Here is a 24,780-nt window from a genome sequence, read left to right as displayed (position 1 = left end):
GGCGCTAATGTAGCCTGATTTTCATTTAACCCACAACACATAGTCAACACATAGTCTCAGACTCAAAGCTAAACATATGGCCTGACAATTAACCGTGCTGAATGTTGACCCATTACTCCCAAAAATATCGACTCACTACTACATGACCCATTACCTAAGGAAAGCGAAATAAACAACTATAACCATAACAAACTAGAAACAACTGCTGACTTGCATAATGACTCGCCCTATTGCATGAAACTTGAGGCCCATGGTTCCGTATTGCATCAGAACAAACACACCAACCAGCAACGACATGTAAGTCTTACTAATTTAGAAGTATCCTTGATATATGTTTAGTTGGTGAACTGTAATCTTTTCACCCTAGCATGACAAAAGGAAAAGACATAACAGAACAAAAGTGTTTGAAGTCTTATTCTATTTACAACCAACTCAATTCCATTGCATCACTCTCGCGTTGAGCGTGGTTAAAGGAGTAATCACATTGCTTGCTTCCAAATGTAAGCAAGAGAGAAGAGTAATATTGCATTTAAGCGCCTTTATAGAGATTTACACACATTTAGAGAGATTCAATTTGTGCCCACAATGCATTCACCGCCTGCACCTTCGATGGACCTCATGGTGGAGAAGTTCCTGTCTCATTGGAGATGTAGTCACTGTATGCATTTGGGGCACAAGTTAAAATCTTTTTCTTCTCTACTTTGCATCCGGAGCTTAACTGTCAGTAAAGTGATTTCTATAATAGAGCATGAAATAAAATATTTCACTTTTTTTCAGTGATGCAACCAACAGCTTTCATTTGAAAGCAAAGCAATATGATTTCTCCTCTAATAGAGTTTAATGATATACTTGAGCGAATCGTAAATATAATAAGACCTTACTTCAACCGTTGGTCGTTGCGTCCCTCCTTGCTCTTTGCCATATCAAGCTGAATAGACCTCAGTCCACCAGCTAAACTTATAACAAGGACAAGTAAAACTTAGTAATGCAATTACCTATTGTTGCTGAAAACAAACAAATTAAGCTAAAAACCAAAACTGGAAAAAGTGAATCATTACTGAAAGTGTTTGCAAGTAAAATTGAACTTAAGTCGCCTGAATAAAACTGGAAAACTAGAAATAAGTTGGTAAAACAAGTAAACTGAAAACAACTCCAGTAATGTATATTGCACAATTCTGGGACAAACAAACGTCGCTTAATATCAACATAAACTGCGTTACCTAAAACCTTTATTGCTCTTACAAAGAATTCTTCATAGTCGGTACGCATTCTCGTAAGGGGCTTCTGGAACAATGGGTTCACCGGTAAATGGGTCAAACTTGTATGGTTCACCAGTATATGGGTCAAACCTCATTTGGGGACGAGTAGCTGGGGCATCACCAACACCCCCTTTTGCATAAGCTGGTATACAGTACGGGTCTTCTGCATAAGATATTGAAGACGAACCCGGGATTTGGTGTGATGGGTTGGGACTCATTTCCTCCATGTTTCCATTAGCTGTCAGAATATTTGAATTAAGTAAATACCGACTGTAATTAGCAGTAGAAGAACCGGGTAGTTCATGACTTGGCAGACGATAATCGAAATATAATGAAGAATAACGAGACGCGTAACCATCCGACCTGCATTATACACAATTCAATAAACGAAAACAGTAATATACTAATATTAAGTCAGCTGAAAATAACTTAACCAAGATAACGATTTTATTTTGTCTTGTTCATATGATAATATTTTATTTTCTATAATCATAATAATTATCTCAATTCTCAAATAAAAAAGAAATTAATTTGAAATAGGTTCTAGAATAAACTTGGAGAGCATTTCCATTTGGGGTAAAGTTTTGATCAAACTTATATTTTTGTACTTTGTAATCATTATAAGTTACAGGTTAGCATTTGCTGTGGAATTTTGGTTCACAAGTATACATGCTATCCATATTGAGGTGCAAATTTAGATATTTGGATAGTAATCAAATACTTATGTTATAAAAGGTGTTACAAAACTTTTGTTTCGGAATTATGATATTTCATTAATTACAGGAGATTTTACAAGTATTGGTAGGAATATTATTTGATCATGCTTGATTTACAATTGAATTAGATTTTATTAAGCTTATCATGTTTATGAAATTGCTCTTAAAAACCAAGTTGCTTCGAATACAAGAAACAAACCTAGGCGCACTTGGGTCAACATGCAAGGCAAGAGAATCAACAGCTGAAAGATGGGCCCGGAGGCCCAGGCCCACTGGTTCCCTGACATTAGTGTCCCTTAATCTTGACAAATTTAAAGGTGGTTGATTCAATCCAAGTTTGCTCACCTGGTACTGTAAGCGAAATGAAGATTACTCGTGTTGGAACTCTAGAAATTAGAGCAAGGAAGAATTGAGCATATAACCTCCGAAAATTTAGTTTTGTGTTTGTCCTTCCAAAGTTTATAATATCATTTTCGTGCTTTCAAAATACCAAAAACAGAGCGCCAAAAAAATATTTCATTTTTACATAATTATCAATTAACAAATTGTACGACCAATTTACCCCTCCCCACAAAGTGCCAAAAAATTTCTCTGTGTTCCCACTCTCACGGCATTGAAGATGATACTTTTTAGGTTTGTGGGCTGTTAATGACTTTGGTAAAACTAGATTAGGACTCTTCTGCCCCCTTCGCGATTTTTTTTTCTTTTTTCTTTTTTTGATGTTTTTCTGCATCTTGCAGAAAGTGAATGGGGGTAATTTTGTATGTACACTTGTTTTAGTAATAAAATGTTGTTCCAAAAAATGGTTAGTGATAGTTCAGTTGGGTAGGTAGAATAATGATGCAGTGGCATTATTGTTTTTATTTCTCATATTTGGGTAGCTATTATTACAAGAGAATCAACCATCTCAATATAAGAGCTCTAATGTTTTGAAACGTTAAATTGAGAGTTTTACTTCACGATCATGCAACTGGTTCTCATTTTGTTGCTTTTCCACCATGCAGAAGGACGGTTAGATTAGTTTAATCAATTTTGGTTGTTTTGGGCTTCTATGCATATATAATGCTTCTATAAAATTTAGTGTACCTCATTTACTATGAGAGGTAAAATGGGAATTTATTGGTGTAGAAATATACTTAAAGAAATTGATGCTGGGGTGAAAAATACAAGTGTTTCAGGGTTTTAAAAGGGCATATATGATATTCAAAATATACATAAAATATCAAAGCTTTAAGATAGTGTGTGTGTGAAATTCTGCCTAAAACTAAAACTTAATGCATACCTTTGATATTAGTGAAGCAAGATATGCTCCCTTGTCATGTTCATCTGCTCCTGATAACATGAACTGTAGAGAAAGATATAGCATGATGATTAATGTATGAGCTAAAAAGTATTACTTGTGTGCAACAGATATCTTAATATTCAATAGCAGTTAAACCTGATCAAGAACTAATATGGCTGTAGATTCAGGTAGCCCCGCTAGATTATTAAGAGATTCAACTTCAATCTGCAAAAGAGCATTATATAAACATCAAAAATCCTAGTGTCAACTTCCCTAAAAGCATCAAGAAAAAAGTAAATCAGAGGATAACATACATCATATCGAGTTGCAATACCGAGTCGTAAAATGCGAAGCAACCGATCTCTGACAGCCACTGGTAGCAAAAGAACTGCAGCTTCATGGGGATCAGCAACTGCAGGTTCCTAAAATTAAGCAGAAAAAAAATATCGTGCAACCAAGTTACTTTTCAAGAAAAGAATAAGGATATTTATAATTTGATATCAATCTAATAAACCTTTTGAATTGTGTCTTCGCGGTAGCCATTGAAAGAACTGAAGACTGGCTCATAATTTTGAGGTTTGTAGTTATTTAAAATCTCACGAGGCTGAGTGATTTGGGAATCTTCATAAAACCTTTTCCTTTTCTTGTCCATGGGCCTTGCAACTTCAACCTATTATTATAATAGCATAAGATTGAATACTCAAGTCTCATTCTTGTTTGTTTTTCTAGCAAATAAATAATTAATAACCTAGAGTTGCGTACAGTACCAGTATCTTAAATGATGGACCACCCTTTGGCGCTTGGACGCTTTTTTCATTTAGTCCCCTTATCACATTATCAAGATGCTATTTATGGAAAGAAAGTTAAATATTAGTCATTACAATAACATCAAAAAAGATTAAAATGTTAAAGTGTTTGCTAACTTAAGCTTTGCCACTTACTGATCTTTGAGCAAAATGAATAAATCCAACTGTAGAAGTGCCCTTGTTGTGTACCACCACTTTTTCTACCTGAAACACAATCAATCAAACCATTAAAATGTACAACTTATGTACCTTAAATAGTTAAATTAAAAAAAATAATAATAAACTAAAGTGCCTCTAACCTTCCCAAAGGGGTCAAAGAGTAATTTCAAGTAGGTTTCATCAGTACCAAAGGGTAGGTTTCTGACAAATGCTATTTTTATCTGAAATAAAAAATGAACTCATAGATGGGATATCAAACTTATAATATCATCATACATGCAAAAATTACTGAAATTAGTAAACACCTTAGCAAGTTCATCTGGATCAACTCCAGCATTCTCCTCAGCCCACTTTACAGATGGATGCAAAGTACCACCAAGAACACAATCTGGCTTGGCACCAGCCTTTAATGCACGTGATGCAGCCTGAAAATAAAAGTATAATACCAGTATATTATACCACATGATCTGGTCTAAAGTAAATTTTGATCGGTCAACAAGATGATAGGATTAGTAAACAGAGGCCTTACAGCATGGGATGAAAACTTCACAAAACCAAAACCACGGTTCTTGATCTTTTTGCTAGCAGTGTCACTGCCACTTGGGGGCTGTGCAAGATCAATGGAAACAACATCTGGAAAAACCTATAACCACCAAAACAGTTAATAACATGGTGTTTTGATTAGAATAAGTTTAGTTGATAACAAAAAAAGAATACTAAAACAAAGTAATTTACCTGGTGGACAATCTTACTAAAATCATCAGCACTCCACCCTAAACAAACAATATAAGTAAGATAGAGGGGAGTAAATAACTTTAGTCATCATGTTAACAGTATTATGAAGAGATTAAAACAAACCTTTGTTAAGGTTTCCCATAAAAAGTGTATCGTGTCCAGCTGATGGAAGAACACCAATCTTTTTCCCGTCAAGCTGAAACAGGCAAGCCAAAAATACAATTTGATTCCACCAGTTAACCGTAAATTTGGTTAGAATTATTCTTTACCATAGAATCATGTAACTCCTTCAGAGCCTTGTCAGCAGCATCTTTTGTTGCAAAGCGTATAAAGCCAAACCCCTATGTATTTTGCACATAAACAGATATGTAAGCTTCAAAAAGAGATAATATAATTATAAGCAGACTATTGGACAAGCATAACACCTTTGGGTTGCCACTTGGATCCTTCATCAAGCGAATGTCAACAATTTCTCCACAAGCTGAAAACACCTAAAAGAGACATAAACAGAGGGTTGAGAGTCTGACAAAGTTGAGCAACTTTGTAATCCTTTTGCTAGCATATTTACATATAAAGAACACAGCAAGAAGTTATTTTATTATACATAAAGAGATGGCTGACCTTATGAACCTTGTCTTCAGTCAGAGAACGGGCTAAACCGCCAACAAAAACTTCCACGCCTTTGCTTCCATTCTCTGGCAAACCGAAAAGAAAGACCCCACTTAACTAAACAAGACACATCAAGTCTTTGAAAAAAATGTAGATGAGAATATGAGGCATCCCCTCTGTTACAACGGAGCTACATTTTACCCTTGAAATCAATTTAACCACAAAAAGAAAATAACAAAAGAATAAAAATCTTTACTTTTGGACCGAGTATTCTTTTATCAACCCAACTAGGGATTGGCTCGGTACTGTATCGTACGGTACCGCTCCTGAATTTCCCAAAAACTTGGTACCGTAGGCAAAAATTCGGTAAACACCAGCACCGGTACCCATCCCTAAGTTACCCAACCTAATAATGGTTAAAACTTTTGAGGAATAAAATGCATAGTTTAATTCATATGTAATTTGTTTCCAAAAAGTGCAGGCAGAAAGCCTAACATTAATAAACTAACAGGCTAGAGTTTGAGCTTCTTAGTTGTTAGATATGAAAGTGTAGTAATGAATTTCAGCTTCCAATTAAAACAAGTAAAACTTACGGTAATCAGTTGAATTACGATCCAATGAGTGGCTCATGATCTGCAATCAATTAGTAATCGGATTACAAATAAAGCAAGCAAAAAGATATTATTATTATTATTATTATTATTATTAAGAAAAAGGATTACGGTCTGTCTTCTTCCGATTGATTGATTGATTGATTGATTATCTGAAGATGCTCCGGTGGAGAAAGATGGATCACCGTACAAGCAATATATAGATTCTTCGGTCACTTCTGTGAATCTAATCTAATCTCTCTCGGGTTAGGGTTCTTTAACTTTTATTTATCCTTCCCGTGCCTTTGTTCTGTTAGCAACATAGTTCGTGCAAATCATCCGTCATAAACCGTTAATCAAATCATAACTGAGATAATTGAACCGATTTTAACCGAAAACCGACATAACCAGTGAGTCAGTTTAACGAATTTTTGAAAACCGTCAAATACGATTCGGTTTTAGTTATAGATAATTTCAAAAACGACATAACCGAACCGCCCCATTTATAAGATCCTCAACTTTATGGAGTATAATTAGAACATGATGATAATATGAAGAAATTAAAGAAGATAATAAATTAATGATGCTCTCATTTTTTTTTTACTATATGATTTAATTTTACTAAAAAGTTATTCATTTATCTATCACTTGTTTGAGTATCATTAATATTATGGAATATATATTTTGTTAAATTATGTCATGTCATTTTTAATTTTTGGATAATATTTAGTATCAAAGTTTTAGCTCAATTACATTGTTTTGGTCATGATTAACTGACCCATAACCGACTCGCTATAACTTTCAAAACAGATTAACCAAAACCGCTAAAACGATCGGTTATGGTTATGGTTATGGTTATCGATTAACCAACATATTGGTTATGGTTATGGTTTTGGCCTAAAACCACCCCCAAACCGACACATGTACACCCCTATCTACAGGGGTTGTATTAAAAGCATGTTTGGGATTAATTTTGAAAAATGCTTATTTGCTTATTGTTGCCAATTACAAAAATATTTCTTATTTTAGCTTTTTGAAAGGGTTAAAAAGCAGTTTTTCAAAAGCCACACATCATGGTTTTTCAAAATGGCTTTTCAAAAAAGCAATAAGCCAATAAGTATTTTTCAAACTCAATCTCAAACATGCTCTAAATCAAAAATAGCACATTATTTAACATAACAGCTGCCTTGTCGTTGCACATGAATGAAGTAGAGTAAAGTTAAATACATAGGAATAAAAATGAAAAGTGTGAGAAGAATTTATAATTATGCAAAAAAACCCATTAAAATTAATTTTAGAAAAATCATAACTCAAAACATTAATACAAAACAAAAAAATTTAAAAAACTAAATATTTTCCCCATCATTCCCGTTCAGAAAAAAAACACGAAAAGACACAATGCCGATATCAAAGACACAATGACGGAAATGAACAAAAGACACAATTGTAACTCAAAATGACACAATATATCGTAAAATATAGCACAATGCCGAACAAAATATAACACATTGTTGAGTAATATAACATAATATAAAAAAAAGACAATCAATGATAAAAATAAACACAAAACACAACAAAAAGACACAATAATGTTTTTCACTCAACATTGTTTTTTTAGAACAAGAAAGACGGTGGAAACACTTTTGTATTTTTTAGGGTTTTTTTTTATGTTGTTGCAAATCATTCTCATCCTTCTCATTTTAATCCCCTTTGTAAAATAACTTGACCCTTCAGACGTATACAACTATTTTCATGTTTTCGGTATAGTTATTTTTAATAGTGTTGCCTTACTAGTACCATACTGAAAATTGATACGGTGTTTGGCATGTGCATTCATTCATTTTCGGTATTGATGGTCGGGTATAAATCATGTATATGTGTGTGTGTGTGTGTGTGTGCGTGTGCGCGCGTGCTATTTCATTTGTTTTAATAGTTTAGATATGGCGAGCACGATTACTTTAAGTTCTTTTATGCTTGCAGGTGTTCGATGCTTAAACGAGTTAATCCGAAGCCATTATAACGATGATTAAAAAATCTCCAAGATATATGAAGCATAAGAAAGTGAGGATGAATGATATAGAATAATTTGGGAAGAGTTTGAATGAGAAACCTGAAGATGATGCTAACAAGATGAGTTGACAAAAAGCGACCAAAAAGTAAAACGAGCATATCATACGCTAAAAAAATGAGTTACGGAGCCCAGAATACATGAATTTGGAGTTTCTCGACGAGAAGTTATCTTTGGTCGCATATCGCGGCCACATGAGTATATGGCCTTCGCGATACATGATCAACTTAAAAAATGTGAAAAAACGGGTTTCGACCTATAACTTTTGTTTTACTGTAACACCCCAAAATTTAGGCGTTTTCAAAGTAAATCGGTGTGCGATACTTGTATGAGATTTCCGAAGCAAAATGATTAATAATTAAGTCGAGCTGAATTTAATTATTATGGTTTGACCGTTAACTGTAATATGATTTAATATTGTGAAAATATAAGTTAATAGCTGATTAATACTATTGGATATTGTTATATGAAATGTAGGTTGAAACGAGTGTTATTAAAATTTGAGGAACCTAAGTGGTCTATACAAGATCGATGATAAAATCTCATTATTCAAATTAAGTTTGTGATAAATAATTGATGGTTATTTGATTAACGATTGATGTATATTATTTATATGACATGATTATACATACACATACATAGGTATATTTAATAATAATAATAATAATAATCTATCTACTATAATAAAATATTACCACTTTCGCAACTTGTCAATCTCATAGTCCTACTCACATTTTTTTCAATCAATTTTAATATATGGTCTTTATCTTTTATGACATTTCAATATATGAATTCAATATTTTTTATTAAATGTAGATCATAACCGATTCATTTATTAACATTAATGGTGAAATAAGAAAATAAAGAAATATAAAAATTGAAGTTGTAGGTCTGTTAGAATAAAATTTTAAAGTCACGGGTAATTACAAATACAAATAAAATAAAGGTGCATCATTGTCGAAGAATCTGGATTTGTATGGTAAACTACAAATTATTTTTAAACTGGAATTCGGGTAAAAGTGCGTAATTTTTTATATAAGATTGGTTTCAAATTTTGATTTAATAATTTTCTCATATGTGTTTGAACTCAAGAAAATGTGTATTTTCTTAATTTTCTCCAAACATTTTGTATAAATATTACAAACATGAAGAACACCTATTATATATATCTTGATGTTTAGCATTAAATTATTAAAGTTGAATATTATAACTATAATCAATATGTATAACGATTTACTATATGAACCATCTGTCATTTTGTAAGGATACATAAGAAATTAATCATTTATTCATATGACTTTTTTGTGTAGTGTAAAATGTTTTAGCAATAAGAACGTCAATATTTAGTTTTCAATATTTAGTTTTCAATATTTTCTTTCACAACTCAGACCAAAATGTTTCATAAACATATATTTTATAACTTGATTTATACTTTTTTATACATTTAAATATAGTCAATTTAATATGTCTTAGAAGACAAAGTATTACTTAATTAAAAGCGTTCAAAATTTTAAACGAAAAATCTGCTTCAATCTCATTCCACTATTTTTGCTCTTTAAAATCATTTAGGATATCGAAACCTAGAATATCATTTTCATTAGTTGTTTACGTAATTTTAATATTATATTAACTTATTAATTTATTTTTATTCAAATACAACGAATTGGGTTTACGTTAGTGTTATATGTTGGTTAATACACAATTAAAGTGTTTATTATGGTTTATATTCAAAATAATAAAGCTATATATAGAATTAAAAAAAAACTACAGTCATAACATTTATTATTAAAATATGTTATAAAAATTCATTAAGATTTACACTTAATATAATGTTACTTAATCATGCTCCTCATTACAATTAAAGGAATATTCTATTTTCACATTAATTAAAAAAACAGTTAATCCAGTTAAAAGTCATTTGTTATGATTCCATAAAATCCAAAATCTTTGCCTCCTTTTTTTCTATAAGTTGTTTATATATATATATATATATCGATTAATTAAATATTCCAACAACTACTCATAATATTAACTAATAACACGGGATTAGTATTCAAATTTAAGTATTTCTAATCTAATACTTTCAACTGCTGTAAATAAGAATAACTACCTTCACTTTATACAACTTTAAATCTTTTAATATTCTGCTAACTCACTGTTATTTGAACATGGCTTTAAGGTTAGTATGCTTAGTCATTTTCCTGACAATTACATTTCATATTAAATGAAACAAATCATTTTGTTATAGTTTTTCGGTTTTATATGTTGCTTGATTATACAATTGTTAATTGTAAAATATAAAATCAATTAACAATTTGTCACACACATAATATTAACGCCAACAAATTTATCATAAATTCTAAGGACGCTAAGGATGATTATATCAACAACGTTCAGGTAATCGGGTTTTTGGGATAATCTGTTTTTTTGATAAACATGAGCAGATGATCTCAAATGGCATCATATTAATTGATTAAAAGGTATGATATTTTATATGCATGGATGTTTTTTTTGGTAGTTTCATGGATACATTATCATTTATCTAGGGTTGATATTTAAAAGCAGACATGAACTAAAGATTTCAATTTTTGATAAACAATATATACTGACCAATACAATCACAAATGTAGTGTACAAGGAAAGTTTTACTTATTTGTAGCATATTTGTGTAATCTTAATTATGTAATTTTAATGTAAATTGTAATTGTATTAACAATATCTTATTATTTTATTGACTGTATTTTACTTAATGGTTAAAGTTTAAATTTTTCATCAATTATCTATGTAATACACGCAATGACGGAACTACAGGAGGGTCAGGGGGTCCTTTAACCCTCCGACGACCCTCCAACAAGCCTAAGTTTCTTAGAATGGTGGTGTTTAACTTCGTCACTTTCTTCGCTTTGACCCTCACAAATTATCGTTGGTAGACATAGGGATACAAGGTATCTGAGAAAAAAAAAAGTGAGTAAAAGTAATATCTAGATTTTTCCGATCACCTGCATGATAAAAAAACTGCCATAGTTAAAGGAACAAGGAAAACGACGAGTCAACAACCTAATTTCATTTTAGAATGTGTTGGGCCTGTTTAATTAAGCTTTGGCCCAGTTTAAAACAGTTCTCTCTCTTTCTTTTTTTTTGGTTGTTTTTTAATGAAGAAACTGTTCAAAAAGTTTAAAAAACTTTAAGAAGCAAATGTACGTTATAACATTTCATCTCTTTGTTATTTGTTAATTTATCAAACTCGATATATAAAATAAAAAGAAGTTTATATTTTTGTTTTATTTTATTTATTATGATTAATTTGTTTATACATTTATCTTGTTAATTATTTATTAAATTTTAAATGCTTTATGGTTTTTTCTTTTAATCTGAGTAACAATTTTTATTGCTTTTTGGTTTTTTTAGATCTGAATAACAATTTCTATTGTACAGCCATACCTCTTACAAAAGTGCTTTTATAATGTATAAGTATATGATTTATCAAATCCACTAAATACCAACTATAGCAATGTTAAAAAATGTCGACAATGGTTCTAGTGTGAGATCGATTGTTAAAAAAAATGGCCGGCATATGATTATGAATATAAAACAAAATTTATATGATTATGAATATAAAACAAAATTTATTTTAGACCCTTTATTAAAAATTTCCTGGTTCCGTCCCTGAATACACGGGCCTAAAACTAGTAATAAAAAATAATAAGATACAAACAACACGTTCGCATGGATTGAGGCTCAAGACTTGGAGATCTTTAAATTCAAATTTATGGATATGTATGATGAGATCAAAATTATCTGTAGTCCACCCTTATTTGTTGTTGCTAACCAACACACATATCGGGAAAAAACCACATAATTGAGGTGTTATTCGTCCAATGAAGAACCCATTATGAAGAGGAATTAAGAAGGTGCAAGCAGCAGCAACAACAGCTGAATTTTGTGGTGATCGGCCTGTGTTCTAGTCTAAACTTGATGGCCAAACGACAACAAATAGCAGCGTCATTAAACTGCAAGAATACAGCAGCTAACATAGGGCGTGTAGTGCATCACGGGATCGATATCGGGGCCAAACCATGGCGTACAGGGCTGCTGCAATTTGGGCTGTTTTACAGCTTTGTGAGGGCTGCAACGGTGTGCAAATAACACCGTATAGTGGAGGTAATGGCTGTCAGAGCATAATCCACATTGGGCAGCAACATCGGGTAAAATCGGTGAGTTTTGATAGCCATTAGTAAGGAGAAACAAGCGAGCAAGTCGGTTGATATCAGCCCTCAACAAGAACTTCAGTGGTGTGATCTGAATCAGAATAGTTGCGCGATAGGAAAGTTAGCATGAGTGTTAGCACCTAGCAATGTACAAAGGACTTGTTTTGGGTTCACGTGATGATTGAATGAATTCAAACCGTACGAACTAGTGGAATGCATAAGATCGACTTACTTGACCAAGGTGAGTTTTATGAGCCTACTTTTAAATGTTTTATTATTTTTAGGGATAATATATATGCGGAACGAAAATGAGATTTTATGATTTCACAGATTATGAAAAGGCTTTATATTTGAATGAACCTATGTTTTATATGTACATATATTTTGTCTAGTTATTTTACACGCCACTATAATACGACTTATGTTATGCATGTATTACTTTATGTTTATACATTACGTGTGACGCTATAAGTTTTACTTATGATTTGATGTAGGAATATGGATGTGATGATTATGTATGTTTATGGTTTTATGGTTATGCATGGGTCGGGTCAACTTAATGAAGTCGATCTATAGCGAGATTCCCCTTTAGATTCGATGATTTGAGGAAGTCCAATTTATGGGCATTATGATGATGATGATGATGATGATGATCTCCGCCAAACCTGGGTGAGATGGGGTAGCCTCTCCGACTTTGTGTTTGGTATGTCCTTGGGGCAAATGATGGACCCATACGACCCTATGCATTTCATTATGTTATGTTATGATATGTTACATTTATGGTGTTTGTGAATTGATTGCCAAATAATTATGTTTCTAACACTTTTTATAAAATAGAACTCACTCAATGTTGCTGACTTTTGCATATATATTAGATCGATTTCAAGTTCAGGTTAGATGATGGAATGAAGAGCGCTTGGCTGATTGTGAAGTTATCCGTATCGAGACTGGCATTTCATTTTTAAGCAATTTGTTTTTAAACTATGTTGGCTGTATTTCCTGTTTTTATCCGGATGTTAAATGATTGAACATTTTCTACTGCATTGATTTATTTGATTCCAGTAGTTGAACTATTTGCTTATGAATGACCAACTATATGACCTTTCGGGTTTCGGGTCTTATATTTACGAACCCTCAACCATTATCATGACTTCCAGCGGTTGTTAGGCAATTTTGGGTGAATTCCAAGGCTACCAATCATCTCTTGATCAATCCTAATAGCTTTCCTCATCATGATTGAAGACCTATTGATGACAAGGCTCGGCTAGTCTTCTCGGGTCATACCCGGGATGTAGAGTATGCATTTTTAATAGTTTTTCTCATGCTTTAAGAACAACTAATTGTAATTGTTTGTTACTGATCTATGAGCATTGATGTTTGGTATTTTTGTGCATTCAGTCGGTTTAAGTTTATTTCAATCAGAATGATTAGTTTGCCAGTTGTTGTGATACGTGTTCATAGGGTTGTATTGATTAGTTTGAATGTAATAAAGCAATGATGATACAATTGCCCTTAGTTAAGTCACACTAGCATAGACCATTTGACAACCAGTGCCGTGTGTTAGTGACTGTTGATACCTAAGGTTTATCTAGTTAATTGACCTTATTCGATTATTGGCAATTAATCTGTTAAATGACTTGAGATTGCTGTTTGTTACATATTTGAACCCCGGTGTGATTTGCTTTTGTTAATTGTTTGAACTTTTGAATTAATTGTTTGCTTAATGTTAAAGCCAAATCCTTGCTAGTGTATACTTCATAATGTTAGGAATTAATTGCACATTGCATTGACCGCATACACCTCGTGGTTCGACACTCTACTTGTCCTAACTAGTTTAAGGTGATTAGGACACCATTTAATCTTATTTTTGACTAGATAGCGACAATCTGGCATCAAGTATTGGGATTTCCTTGTACGGTACTAATCTCATCCAAATAGACCAAGACCAAAACATTAACTCAGACTCACATCTCGCTATGCAACCCGAGATATCGAATTATTTGAATCAAGTGATATTAGCTACCCGTCATGTACAAAATCGTGATATAAAGTAAATGCACGCCATTATAAAGGTCATAATCTAATCTAAGGTACTCAACAGAAAATTTAAACAAACATCACAGAAATAAAAGTTGGTGCCATTGTAAAATTACAATGGTCTGATATCAAATTTTCCAAGAGTTCATTATAACACAAAGATAATGCAATGATGGCAAGACTCCGGTCTTAACATTAAATTCTCGTACTGTCAATGATCATGAACAAGTTCAAAAACCAAATATACCACATCAACAGTTTAGATTTATATACTTTGTTACACGCTCGGTTGTTGAACGCACTTACGCACATGTATTTTATGTATTATAGTGGTGTACCTAATTGTTATATCAATCTTCTCTTTTGTTAAAACATATATACTCCACCCATATTACATATTTCACAAGATAACCTTCTATTAATTATTACTAGCATTATTTGTAATCCAATTACATGGTTAATCCAATTGTTGAAATCAGAATCACCCCTTATGGTGTCGGGTCTTGTTTCAAGGAGGGAGCACCTCTGGTGTTGGTCCGTGTTGGTGTTGTGACAGCGTTAGCTTTCATCTTCTAAGGTTTGATCCAACCACTTCAAATCCTATTTACTTTTTTTTTGTACAATAGAGCCAATATCATGTTCCTGTTAAGATGCAGGGCAAGGTGTAGTATAGTGATTGATGTTAAGGGGAGAGAGGCCGCTGACTTAGAATAGTGTCATCACCGCCTTCACAGGAGTCTGTTCGTGCATGGTGTGTACACGCAAGAGGGAAAGTAAGAGGCTAGATAAGACATGTTACTTTTCGTTAGAAAGCCTTTCTGTTTATGAGAAATACCTTGGGCTTAAGCCCTAATGAACAGGCCCTAATTGGGCTCACCAGTATTAGGCCTAAAACGGTTGTTGGGCTAATATGTTGGGACTTGGTCCGTTTATAGGGGTAAATCTTATGATATGTGCTTCTTATGTTTTATTGATTTTATAATGAGTTTTTTTTTACCAAAACAGGGCGGGAGAAAAATTATTTATCAAAATGAATGATTTAAAAATATTTACTAAATTAAGTGATTTTTGAAAACCCATTTTTCTAACTCCTAATCTCATGAGATGAAAATATTTTCTACAGATTTTTTTATCTAAATTTAGTAGACCAAACTATTTAATTGAAAAATAAAAAGTTTACATGCTTATTTTTCATCTTGTTTTTCCTTTTTAATTTTTTCGATGGCATTACGTTAGGCAGTGCAAGTTACGATGGAATTATTTTCTAGAAAAAATTTGTTTCATTTTATATTTATTATTATAAAACTTTTTGAAAACAATCAAGAGAGATCGAATCTTGATATATAAAACATATAAGTTGCAAATTGCTCTCTTTTTTACGGTGAATGTTTTCAAATGAGAACATGAATTTTGAATAAACATTTTTTTAATTAACTTAATAAAAATACAAGTTCAGCTCGAAAAGACTATAGGGATTTTTCAAATACGCACGGTTTGCCTGAAGTTCGCTTGAAAAAAAGCCGCTAAAAGGGCTCGTATGTAAACAAGTCTTGTCAAGCCAACTCAGTTTACATTCGATCGGAACCCGAGTTTTTCAGGGTTCGGCTCGTGCACAGTCGTACATCTAAGGTAGGACAAGCCTGAGACAAACCGAGCTAGCCGGCTTGACTCATTTACATTTTAATTTTTTTTCAAGTCGAGTTTTTTTAGTGATATTCAAGGATGCTGCTAGCTTTTAAACAGCCATGCAGTTTTTTTCGAGTGAGCTTTTCTCTTCATAAATTTGAAAACGTTATTTATGTAGTTTTGCTTTTCTTTTAAATGGATTTGTACAGTTAAAGACAAAATACTTTTTTTAATTAAAAATCATGTATACATGCGCTAAGTTTATAGCATGTGATGTAATGAAATTGCAATGAAGTAGTTCACAGTTATTTTTATTATTATTGTTATTAACTCGAGTTTTCGGGACACTTTTTTTAGTAATTTAAAAAAAAACGAGATGAAAAATAAATATTCTTTTTATTTTTCAGTTAAATAGTTTGGTCCGTTAAATTTAGATAAACAAAACTCATAGAAGATATTTTCATCCAATGAGATTAGATATGAAAAAAATAGAGTTTTTAAAAATCACCTAACTTAGTAAATACTTTTGAAATCACCCATTATAGTAAATAGTTTTTCCTTCCATCCCATTATGATATTCCACCTATCTAATTTACTCAAATTCATTTCAATGCATTATAAAATCAAAGCTCTTGTTCCATTTAATATGAATTTAACTTGATTTGTTCTTCTATTGAATAATTTAGCTAACACTATCTAAGGCTATGTGAAATGGTTTCACTAAAAACGAAAAATGTTCCACCATGCCACTTTCACATAAGCAAAAGTTATTTTACTAACCATTTATATTAAAGTGTGTAATTGTTTCACTTGAAAAGTAAAAAATAAAATAAAGTGTGTGAGGTGGCCATATTTCATTGCTAATGAAATTTAATTAGTATATCATCCTTGCCAAACGCTTGTCATTTGCTCCACCCACCCAAAAACGCCCTGAGGGCGGTGTTCTACGCTCTTTTGGGATGAGGTGGCCATGTGCATTGACCCATTACACATGACCTAAGGTTCACATTTAGCAAATTTGGCAATATTTTCTGAAAGCTTATTTATCAATTTACCACATACTTACAACAACAGCAATCATACCCAGTAAATCTCACTTAATTTCCTTTATAATGCCACCCTAAATAGTCACAATAAACCAAGTTCATCAACTATCGAGGTTGCTAACCTTTAAAACACTTTATCATATACATGATTTTTGGTCAAATTTGCTTACCACCATTGGACTATTGGAGTCATGGAACTTCCATCTTGTATGGCTAGCTAGCACTTAATAATCAAGATTTAAACTACAGATTGATTTGAGTTTTGGTGACTTCCATGGGCCTTCACACCACCATGGTCGCACACGTGAACTCACACGAAAATTTCTCTCTTATTTAAGAGGTGGAAGAAACGCGCACTATATCAGGTTTTATATGAGTTTTTTATCACCCACATTTGGTGCATTAACTTGAGTTTTGGCTCTTTAGTACACAATTTGATAATTTTTCCACCAAACCACGAGAATCAATTAATTGACCTTTCGACACAAAATGAGGCGACAAAATGGCTTAGTACTAAAACATCACAAAACATTATTTATCGTTGAAAATTAATATTTCGCATATGCCACTTAAAATTGGGATATTACAATTACAAAATGAACTTAGGAATTTGAACTATAGTAAAACAAATGATTTCATCATCAACATATGCAATTAATTACGCATCATCACAAATGTATGTAGTCTTTAATGAAATAGGATTAGAAACAGAGTAGATGATTTCATTATCACATTTAAAAAATATACATGTTGTTGGAATAACTAACATAAGATTGTTATTGCAACTCAAAATTTTTAGAGGGTAAAGAAGAGAATTGTATAACTAGCAAAAGTGTATATAAAATATGCACTTTCTCATACACTTTGAGGAGGTATGTGTATTACATAAAGATTAACTATTTGGTAAACAAGTAGTCGTGAAGCAAAACTAAAAATATGTTCATCCATTTAACATTAGTAATTCGCAACATATATAATTTGGCTTTATAATTAACACAACTATACAGTAAGCATCTCATGAAATAAAATTCTCAACACACACCACAACTAAAAGAATAAGTTATCTATGCGTCGTGCGGGCTTGCTAAATCAATTTGACAAGTGATCCTACAATGATGTAAAGACCTGGTTTCTTAAGCCTTTTATATCGGGTTCTCAAAACATATGCTTTTCACTTTTGGGATTTTATGGAGAGCTAGGAAGTATGTTGTGTTTAGTGGAAAATCAGTGAACTTTGGTGGAAGGCATCTTTAGGGATTTTATAAGTTTGTCATCGTTCGAGAAGGAAGGACATTACGTGCTGGTAAAGAGTATGTTTGCGTTGCACGCCTTCACTCCGCGGTGCCCGATGTTGCGAAAGTGGCGAGGGCGCTCGAGACGTTGACGGGCGCGGTGTTTCAGCGTCCCCCGTTGATTTCCGCGGTGAAGCGGCAGCTTAGGATTAGGACTATTTATGAAAGTAAGTTATTGGAGTATGATGCGGATAAGCATTTGGTTGTGTTTTGGATTTCGTGTGAGGCGGGTACGTATGTGCGGACTTTGTGTGTTCATTTGGGCTTGATTTTGGGCGTCGGTGGGCATATGCAGGAGTTGAGGAGGGTGAGGTCGGGTATTATGGGGGAGAAGGATAATATGATTACGATGCATGACGTGATGGACGCGCAGTGGATGTTTGATAATTATCGAGATGAGAGTTACTTGAGGCGGGTGGTTATGCCGTTGGAGGTGTTGTTGACTAGTTATAAGAGGTTGGTGGTTAAGGATTCTGCGGTGAATGCGATTTGTTATGGTGCGAAGCTTATGATTCCGGGGTTGTTGAGGTTCGAGAATGGTATTGAGAACGGTGAGGAGGTGGTTTTGATGACGACGAAGGGGGAGGCGATTGCTTTGGGGATAGCGGGGATGACGACTGCACTGCTGTGATGGCGACTTGTGATCATGGGGTTGTGGCGAAGATTAAACGGGTGGTGATGGATAGGGATATGTATCCGAGGAAATGGGGGTTGGGTCCCACGGCTTCGATGAAGAAGAAGCTGATTTCGGAAGGGAAGTTGACTAAACATGGGAAGCCGAATGAGAAGACCCCGGCTGAGTGGACGAGGAATGTTGTGCTTCCTACCGGTGGTGATTCGATGGTTGCTAGTCTTGCTGCTGCACCTGCATCTGGACCTGCGGGTGAGCAAGTTGTGGAGGAAAGTGTGAAGGTTGACAGTGAGAAGAAGAAAAAGAAAAAGAAGAAGGATAAGGACGGTGAAGATGGTGACGAAGGGCGTTAACGTAAGTTAGAAGATGAAGATGTTGCAGAGACACCGGTTGTGAAGAAAAAGAAGGTTGAAGCAGCGGAAGAAGTGGTGGAAGGTGAAACTACTGAGAAGAAGAAGAAGAAAAAGAAGAAGAAGGATAAGGACGGTGATGTGGATGCTTCGGCTGAGAAGGACGGTGATAAATCCGAAAAGAAATCTGAGAAGAAGAAGAAAAGTAAAGATGCTGAAAATGGTGAAGAAGTGAGCAAAAGTGAGAAGAAGAAAAAGAAGAAAGATGCAGTGGAAGAGTAGTTATAATAAGATGTGGTTTCATGAATTTTTAGTTGAACTTTGATGTTCCTATATTCATGGATCCAATAGCTGCTGCATATTTCTAGAAGGTAGCAAGTATTTTAGAGTTGAATTTCTATGTTTATTTTACATGTCTTGTTTTATTTGCTGTGTTTTTGAGATGTTTTGTAAGGATTTTGGGTTCCATGAGTTTTGAAATTTTATGTAGTTTCAAGTTGCAGCTTTTAAAGCATTTTGGTTTTTTAAGCTTTTCTTCTCTCTTATTAGCTTGTTTTGGTGTAAGTTTTAAACACTTAAACCTGACATTATCAACTTTTTATTGGTTTTAGGAATAATAAAACTATTAGTGTGGTTTAAGTAATAAAGTTATAACCGATGCTTACTAACAACAGAAAATTGTGAAAATTAAGTCTAAAAAGGCGGAGCTATAAGTTATAACCATCTTCTGAAAGAGGTGATGTTTATCTCAAGTGAGTTTGAGTAAAACATTTGCTATTAACTATTTGAATTCTTGACTCTTCCATCCGTATAATTAGAATATATTAAAAAATATAATATAGAATAAAAAATAACTGTTAAATATTATATTTTAAATGTTATATTATAGTAAATATTATAGAACATAACGATTAATTTAGCGATGTAAAATTTTTTTTATCACGATTAAAGATTCTAAAGAAAAAAAAGAAAAAATCGATCGTTGAAGTATTGTTTACAAACAAAATTTAGCGCAAGAATTAACCTTTTTCAAGATTTAGCGCAAGAATTAACCTTTTTCAAGATAGTCAAGGAGAGCCACACTCACATCAAACGATAAATAAACACTTAACTAAAGGACTTGATATCATCCACATATGGGTAAATAAATATATGGATACGAAACATCAACCATCCCTAATTGTCTTTTGGCTCTTTGAATGGTTTGTTTAGGTTGTAGACATTTCATTTTCATGTCTCTTAAAGGGGTGTTAAGTAAAAATCAAAATAACTTTTAACAGTCATAACACGCGGGATATTTGTAACTATTGCACTTCATACTAACTTATAAAAGAAAATTACCATTGTGCTTGCAAATTAGAATAAAAATGTTTAATTGTATTTTTTATAACTACTTTCAAGATATTTACAAAATTTATAAACTAAACCAATGTACCAGAACCGCAATCACCTCTTCCAAGTAAAAATAGTCAAGAAGAACCACCAAAGGAGTTGATGCCAACTGCGCATGGGAAAATAAATATATGAATCATATTTGCACTTATTAGTTTTAATCGGTCAAACCCACAAATCAGTCGACACAAAACAACCCGTGATTCTCTTTGGAATGGCATGTTTAGGTTCGAGACATGTAATTTCCATCTATAAAGTGGTGTTATGTGACACACCTTGTCAAACCATTGCAGTTGATTTTAACTTCTGGAAGAAAAAAAAACATTGCGCTTGCAAATCAAACCAAAAATGTTACTTTCCAGTTGCTTTCAAGATTTATACAAAATTCAATGACTATGGTAATGTACAAGAATCGCAAACACCTTTTCCAGGTAAGAATAGTCAAGAAGAATCACACTCGCATCAAACACTCAGACAAGCAAAACCTTTAGGGACCAACATGCATCTTCTTTTGCTGAGGGTTATAAATCTTTGGTTGTTTGGGCATGGTTGGTTGCTTTTCTGACCTACAAAAACGCACAACAAGCAGATCATTCATAAGAGTTCTATTAACTTTCACATTTTTTGTGTTCCTTGCCAAACAAGGATTACATTCAGCAAATGATCGATAAACTTGGATTTGATTTTTGGTTAACATAAATAATATACCTTTTTGGAATGAAAGGTTTATCAAAAATAGGCATAGGTTGAGCCTTTGGCTCAAGCTCCTTTCTCAACCTCGTCAATTCTTCCTCTTCTGCTAACTACAAAAGCACACATATCATTCAATCAATGCAATGCAATGCAATGCAATATATATAAATAGTAAACCAATATATTTATATTAGCTGGCTTTCTACCTTTTGTTGTTTTTCTTTTTCAAGTTTGAACTGCTCAATGAATGATAGCTTTTCTTGCACCTGCCATCAAACCATTTAGTCAAAGTAAGTTGACTCCATAGATTTAGTCATCTGGTTCAATCTTCTAAGCATAATACCTGCTGGTCAAATTCAGCACGCTCAACGGCCCTCATGTCACTATGTAGAACTAAATCAACAGGTCTGGTAATTTCCTTAACCGGAGGTTTTGCAAGACTCTGAAATTACTTAAACTATGAGTTAAAGGTTTACATTTTGATACATGTATTAATGAGAAAATGATACTGTAAAACAACTTCACCTCTGGTTCATCTGTTGTCCATGGGAGACCCTGTGCAATACGAATTCTCTGTTTCTCCTGCTCAATCATCATCTCTTGTACCTTCTTTGTGAACTCTTCTTGCTTTGATTTTCCTCTTTGCTGTATAAAAAATGGTAAATCACTCCATATACATCTTTCCGGCTTTATCAACTCAAAATATGGCACTCTTAATCTCTTTATTCTAAACTAACAGGAAGGCAAATAGAGTGATCAAAAACTAACCTCAGTTTTGAGATTGAAGGGTTGTTGAGGAGTAGTCTTAACTGTCCTCTTACCTTTTCTACCTTTAAAAGTTGCAGAGGATTCAGAGCTCTACATGATTAACAAAAACAACATCAAGCCATTCATCATCAAAGTAAACAAAACAAGCCCTATATTAATAATGTAAAAGCCACAAAAGAAGCTAACATACATTCCGCCTGCTCCGTCTCCCACCACCAGAATTCCTATTCGAAACACTAAACCAAAGAGACCAACAATCCATTCAGAATCAAATCCACATAACAACGAATAAAATTAAAATAATCGCAAAACAAAAAAAAGAATCCAACCTTGGCTTACTGTGATCACTGACAGATGAACACGAACCACGCGAATCCAACCCTAAGCTCTCCGGCGTGAGAAATACATCCGGCGAAGAGAACTCAGTCACCGGAGCCTTCGGTCTCAATCCCGGCAGCTCCCATTTAGGAACCTTAACAGTTTCATCTTCAGCTTCTTCATCCGTTTTCGGTTTGGTTATCGTCAACGCATTCTCAAACGCCTTCACCAAATGCAACACTCTCCCACACCCATTACTCGGAATACTCTGCCTAGCTACCTCCAACACCTTATCCCTTCTCCTCTTCATCTGTCCACTAAGCCTTTCACCAGACACCTCACTTTCCCCCAATTCCAAATTAGGGTTTTTTTCAATTAGGTTCTCCTTCTGTTCCTCTTCAGTTATAACACTACCAATCTTTGTAAACTCATCTTGAGAAGCCCTAAGACTCTCATAAGCAACACAAACACACTTATTCAACTTAGAATTAGCTCTACACTTACAATTGACAGATTCTAGGGTTCCAGATTTCGAATTCTTCTTCGCCACTACAAACTTCCTCTGACGAATATTGTTCACCGGAATCGGCTTCGATTTAAGAGATTTGATTGGCGGAGATTTTGAAGGCGTAGGGTTAGGTACTCTGGTGGTGGAAGTCTCTGGAAGCTTAGACTTTTTAGAGGGTTTTGGTTTAGACGGCGTTAGTGTGGATGCTCCGGCGTTATGCGATTCCATCTCCGTCGCCGGAAAACGCGAAAGTTAGTTTATTTTATTTATTGGAAAGTAGTTAAAAGAATAAATGACGGAGGTTTGGTTTGTTAGGTGATGATGATGAGTGGAGGAATGAGTATAAGAAAATATGAACGTTGTAGTTGAAGGGAAGAAGCGGTCTTTATAACGGCTATTTTTCTTGTTTGGGTTTTCCGGATCTAATGCGGGTCGGGTCACTCGGGTGGTTAAATTAAATCGGAATGTAGTTTGGTTCAAACTAGAAATGGAGCCTGCTTTATTTATATATTCAGGGATCCTAGGTAAAACATGAAAAACATTTTACCATAATTCCATAATCAGTTTTATGGTATTAGAGCCATGGTTTTAACCCTAAAATCACCCGCAGGTGACACGGTCGATAGGGCTGCAAACTAAACGAACGAACACGAACAAGATCTTGTTCATGCTCGTTTGTTAAGGAAATGATGTGTTTACGAACACTTACCGAAAAGATATTATGTTCGTGTTCATTCATTAAGGAAATGAATGTGTTTACGAACACAAATAAAATCGTCAAAGCCTAGAGATTGAGACCGATGTATTCATCAATGTGACTAATGAAAACGAATTGAACGAACACGAACAAGGGCATGTTCAGGTTCGCTCAATTAACTTTAAATAAACACAAACAATTATCGAACAAATATTTGTGTTCATGTTCGTAAATTTAAAAAATGAACATTTGTGTTTGTTTATGTTGTTTATTTAATATCTAAACGAACATAACTGAACAAAGATGAACAAGCATAAATGAACATATATGAACAAATGTAAATGAACACAAACATGAACAAACATTAATGAAAACACTTAAATGAGCACAAATTAACAAATATAAAACATTTAAGTAGATAACTCATTCAGTTAATATTTATTTAATTATTGGAATATTGGTTTTAAATAATCCCAACTATAACCTATTGGTAAATATCAGTCCCAACTTTATACTTGCCTGCTGACAGTCCCAACTATTGTTGTATTTGTTTTTAACGGTCCGCGACTTAACAGATGTTAATTCCGTTAGTCTAATGCTTACATGGCACTCTCTTCATTTTATTACTCTCTCTCTCTCTCTTATCTGCCATTAACCAACTTTGTTTTAGAGAATCCGACCATCATAGACGCCGACCACCACCATTGTTGTTGTTAATATGTCATCACCATGTCCTTACAATGAACTTTCATGCCATTTTTAGCTCTAGGTTTATGATGGTGGGGATTTTCATTAGAACCCTAGAAATAGTCACCAATCAGAACCCAAAATTCGTGTTAGTTGATTACAGTTTGCAATTAAAATCTTAGGGCTTTTATTTGGTTGATAAAAACAAGTAAAATTATATATTTATTACCTCAGATGGTGTTCAAATGGATAGCCTGCATCTAGAGGTGTACAAAAAAAAACTGGTTTCACCCAAACCGGTTC

General features: G+C 33.6%; 2 protein-coding genes and 1 pseudogene across 2 annotated transcripts; 1 reads left to right on the top strand and 2 right to left on the bottom strand.

Annotated features, from left to right (window-relative positions):
- Positions 1 to 1,252: 1,252 nt before the first annotated feature.
- Positions 1,253 to 6,196, bottom strand: LOC143555319 (uncharacterized). The gene is made up of 17 exons (XM_077044889.1): positions 6,160 to 6,196; positions 5,579 to 5,652; positions 5,383 to 5,448; positions 5,227 to 5,298; positions 5,081 to 5,153; positions 4,958 to 4,995; positions 4,752 to 4,865; positions 4,528 to 4,647; positions 4,363 to 4,443; positions 4,199 to 4,267; positions 4,025 to 4,102; positions 3,772 to 3,927; positions 3,572 to 3,679; positions 3,414 to 3,482; positions 3,258 to 3,320; positions 2,175 to 2,326; positions 1,253 to 1,622 (listed from the first exon to the last, which is right to left on the bottom strand). The coding sequence occupies exons 1-17, from the start codon at positions 6,194 to 6,196 to the stop codon at positions 1,253 to 1,255; spliced, it is 1,740 nt and encodes a 579-aa protein (XP_076901004.1).
- Positions 6,197 to 12,300: 6,104 nt separating this feature from the next.
- On the top strand, positions 12,301 to 19,919 carry LOC143555317 (H/ACA ribonucleoprotein complex subunit 4-like; annotated as a pseudogene).
- Positions 19,920 to 21,293: 1,374 nt separating this feature from the next.
- LOC143555305 (microtubule-destabilizing protein 60-like) lies at positions 21,294 to 23,321 on the bottom strand. Its single transcript, XM_077044878.1, has 8 exons — positions 22,597 to 23,321; positions 22,458 to 22,503; positions 22,268 to 22,357; positions 22,025 to 22,144; positions 21,843 to 21,941; positions 21,706 to 21,765; positions 21,515 to 21,609; positions 21,294 to 21,372 (listed from the first exon to the last, which is right to left on the bottom strand). The coding sequence occupies exons 1-8, from the start codon at positions 23,319 to 23,321 to the stop codon at positions 21,294 to 21,296; spliced, it is 1,314 nt and encodes a 437-aa protein (XP_076900993.1).
- Positions 23,322 to 24,780: the final 1,459 nt, after the last annotated feature.

This window comes from Bidens hawaiensis, unplaced genomic scaffold (genome assembly GCF_021521415.1).
Source record: "Bidens hawaiensis isolate Kalapana, Puna unplaced genomic scaffold, B.hawaiensis_p1.1 tig00018044_1, whole genome shotgun sequence".
Classification (NCBI taxonomy): domain Eukaryota; kingdom Viridiplantae; phylum Streptophyta; class Magnoliopsida; order Asterales; family Asteraceae; genus Bidens; species Bidens hawaiensis.
The sequence above is the reverse complement of the archived record's forward strand: the minus strand, read 5'-3'. Positions and strand labels throughout refer to the sequence as shown.